The 3,977-nt window shown below is 39.9% G+C and overlaps 1 protein-coding gene across 1 annotated transcript; it reads right to left on the bottom strand.

Annotated features, from left to right (window-relative positions):
• Window positions 1-490: 490 nt before the first annotated feature.
• On the bottom strand, window positions 491-3,728 carry LOC141659269 (calcium-transporting ATPase 12, plasma membrane-type-like). The gene is given in 3 exon segments (XM_074466066.1): window positions 491-1,961; window positions 1,964-2,069; window positions 2,071-3,728. Coding segments are annotated over 3 exon segments (3,063 nt in total). The 5' UTR covers window positions 3,685-3,728; the 3' UTR covers window positions 491-618.
• Window positions 3,729-3,977: the final 249 nt, after the last annotated feature.

The following is a 3,977-nucleotide window of genomic DNA, read 5'->3' on the forward strand; positions in this document are numbered from 1 at the left end:
TTATGATTTTCTCATGTCATGGACCCATGGACGAAATAAATCTCGATTGAAAGCTACATCAGTTCATTCGAGGACTCAGGTTGCATTGGCTCTACTTTGACAGAGAGGACTTCACTGTTGACATGTGCAGATATGGTGCTGCAGAGCTCCACTTTTTTGGCTTACTGAATCAGAAGAAGTTATTAAGGTCTGTCTTCTCCTTCAAACGTAGTTATGTTTCTTATTAGAGAGTAGAAACTTAGCTATACGATTAGTTCAGTATCTTAATCAACGCGTAAATGCATTCAAGCCTTCTCCTTATCAATGTTAAGATATGCAAATTCTTAAACATTACTTATTCGTTATTCATTTACTTAATTTCGAAAGTATTTATCAGAATTGTTAGAGAATTCTTGGTTCATACCATGCCAATGTGTATTCTTATCTTACACAGAACCGCTCATTAGTTCCTGCAGAATTTCGTATGTTGTCTAAAGTAAAGCAGTAGAGATGTTATATAAATGTTATATAAGATTGGAAATTGTGACGAACACTTCTTTACAAATGCGAATAAACAGAACTAGAGTAGAAGACTTGGAGAATCTTAAAAATATATAAAAGTAGCACCCTGTAATAAGTCTAAGTTGCTGATTTGTTATCAATGAAGATGTTCTTTAAGTTCTGCCACTTCAGAAAGCTGAACAATGGCTTCTCTGGAACAGTTATGTACTTCACCAGGAAGGCGATAGGCCAAGACAGAACAGCAATACCGATACATGTTCCCCATTGTCCCCAGTTCAATCTCTCCGTATCTGCAAACTTCTTTAAGAATTCCACCATCACAACTTGAAGAACTATTGTAATCCCAATAATTCCGAGAAACAGCTTGTTCTTATGTATCCCTTCAAACACATTTTTCTTTTCTAGCTTCCTCGCGTTGAACTCGTTGAAAATCTGGCAAAGGACAAAGGTATTGAATATCAATGTATCCTTTACCTTCTCGTTGACATTGAAGATCGCTTCTCCTCCAAATTGTAATGTCAAGAGAACTACAATCTGATACAATGCTTGAGCTATCAAGTTCCTCCACATGATATTTGATATAAGTGGCTCTGTACGCCCCACAGGCCGTTTGTCCATTAGTTCCTTGGTTGGCTGTTCTGTTGCAAGCGCGAGAGCGCCCAGTGTGTCCATGATGAGATTTACCCAAAGTAACTGAACTGCAGTTAACGGTACTTCTCCAGCTGATACAGCTGCCACAAAATTGATTACAAGAGCTGCCACATTCACCGTCAGCTGAAACTGAATAAATTTCTGGATGTTGTTGTAAACACATCTTCCCCATTTCAAGACAGTTGCAACAGATGCAAAATTGTCGTCTAATATAACTATGTCTGAGCTCTCTTTTGCAACTTCAGTGCCCTGGATCCCCATTGAAAGACCAATATCGGCTTCCTTTAGTGCAGGTGCATCATTTGTCCCATCACCAGTCACTGCAACAACATGTCCTTTCTGTTTGAGGCATTGTACCATTAGAAGCTTGTCGAAAGGCGAGGATCTTGCCATCACACAGATTTTGTCAACTTTCTCCAGTCGCTCCGCTGGGGTGTAATTACGAAATTCCACACCCTCAACCACAGCTCCATCCATGTCCTGGTCAATCCTTAAAATCCCACACTCTGTGGCTATCGCTTTTGCAGTGAATACATTATCTCCAGTGATCATCTTTACATTCACTCCAGCATATTGACAATCTTGGACAGCTTTTCTCACACCAGGTCGGCATGGATCCTTTATGCCAACTAGACCCAATAGTGTCAAGTTGTTGTCTTGTACTTTTGCCTTCCCATCATCATATTCCTGTTCAGATACCTGTTTATGTGCAAATGCAATGCACCTGAGACTACTTGCAGCCATACCTTGAACGAGTCGATTTAGTTTCTCCCTTTCAGTATCATCCAAAGCATTCATGTTCCCAGTGAGTCATAATAATGAGAGCACATTGCTATTATCATCTCTGCAGCTCCTTTCCAGTGAACATGCATACTATTGTCTCCATTTTTCTTCATTAGAATACCACTTCTCTTTTTTCTCTGAATTGAATGCTTCGACACTTAGAAGTTTAGAACTCCTTTTGAGTTCATCCATTTCCATATGTAAATCCAAGACAGCCCAAGAAAGAATTGCCTTTTCAGTAGGACTGCCTGAGAATTCCAACTCGGATCCTGAATCAGACTTGTAAACGCTGCCAGTCGTGTTTAAGCCAACTCCTTGGTGGAAGAGTTCGATAATACTAGAAGCTATAGAAGTAATATTTCTTTCTTCCACAGATTCATGTCCAAGACAAAACTTTGTCACCTTCATCTTATTCATCGTGAGAGTACCTGTTTTATCCGTACAAATAGTTGTGGCAGAGCCCATAGTCTCGCAAGCAGATAGCTTTCTCACCATGGCCTGATCTGCCATCATTCTTTTCATTGAGTAAGCAAGTGTAAGGGTGACTGCTAAGGGCAAACCTTCAGGAATTGCTACAACTACAATGGTTACTGCAGCTGCAATAATCCCTACAACGCCATTGATCACATCGTCAACCTTAGTCTTGCTTCCAGTGTACTCAACATTTCCATCCTCATCCTTAGTATTTCCTGTGAAAAACCTAACCAACAGGACTACAAGTACTAGAAATGCCACTGCGAGACCAATCTTACCTATTGACGACGTGAGTTTGTTGAGACGGACTTGGAGAGGGGTTTCTTCACTGGAATCTTGACTGATAGAGCTCATCATCTCGCCCCATGTTGTGTTCATACCAACAGAAGTGACCAGAAACTTGGCATATCCATCCGCGACTTTGGTACCAGAAACCAAAAATGGATTTTTCTCAGTGTCAATTTCCACATGATCACTTTCACCAGTCATACTTGATTCATCAATTTGTAGTGAATGACCCTCTAGGAACAATCCATCAGCAGGCACTTGATCACCAATCTTCAAGCAAACAACATCTCCAACAACAATCTCAAAAACTGAAATATGTTGGCGCTTTCTATCTCTCACAACCTCCACCTGAATATTGTTACTAACCTTGGAGCAGTTTATCAAATTGCCTACCTTGCCTGAATTACTAATTGCTGAAACAGAAATCACAAGAAAGACCGCGACAAATATGCTTCCACCATCATACCATCCTTCTTTCGGTCCATCTTCCTTCATCCCGAAACCAAGAGAAAGGCCAGCACAAACAAGCAGAATGAGAATGGTTGGATCTTTCAATGCCTCCACTACAAAGCTAAAGAAGCCCTTTGTAGGCGGCCTACGATAAGTATTCATCCCAAAGGCTTCCTGGCGTCGCAAAACATCATTTTCATCTGCATGTATCCCATGCTCAACATCTGTTTTAAGAGCCGACACTAAACCTTCCACACCACCAAGTGTCACAAGGTTGTCCAGACTTTTATCCTTAACGAGACGCGTAAGGCTCGACTGTTCAACGTCTGGAAAAGAATTCTGAACAACATCGATAATGCAGTTGTCAGGCACAATTTTCTTGTAGGAAGTCGATGATTTGTCGAAATGAGAGAATGCACGGGAAGAATAAATGGCTGCAAAAGCCAAGTGCCATCTTTTTCTACAGAGCCTACCGATGGAGTTCAACTCTGTTAGTGACTCCATGCACTGAAGACTCAAATCAAATATTGCAGACATGCTATCAACCTGTACAGAACTTTGTTTTTTTTTAAATTTCAAGAACACAGCAGAATCAGAGTATTGACAGAAGAGTATATAAAATATTAAAAGAAGAAAGAATTTTATGTTATGTTACATATAAATGAACCAACCATTTATATAGTGAGAAAGTTGTGATGGTTCATAGAAATGTCCTCTGGCGAGTAAACTTGTTAGGAAAGAAATTAATCATTTACGCGAAGAAAGAAACCAGTGTTATTACTTGGTGCTATTATATTAAGAAAACGAATTTTAAGTTTTTAATACGCGTT

Source organism: Apium graveolens, chromosome 5 (assembly GCF_009905375.1).
Source record: "Apium graveolens cultivar Ventura chromosome 5, ASM990537v1, whole genome shotgun sequence".
NCBI lineage: Eukaryota > Viridiplantae > Streptophyta > Magnoliopsida > Apiales > Apiaceae > Apium > Apium graveolens.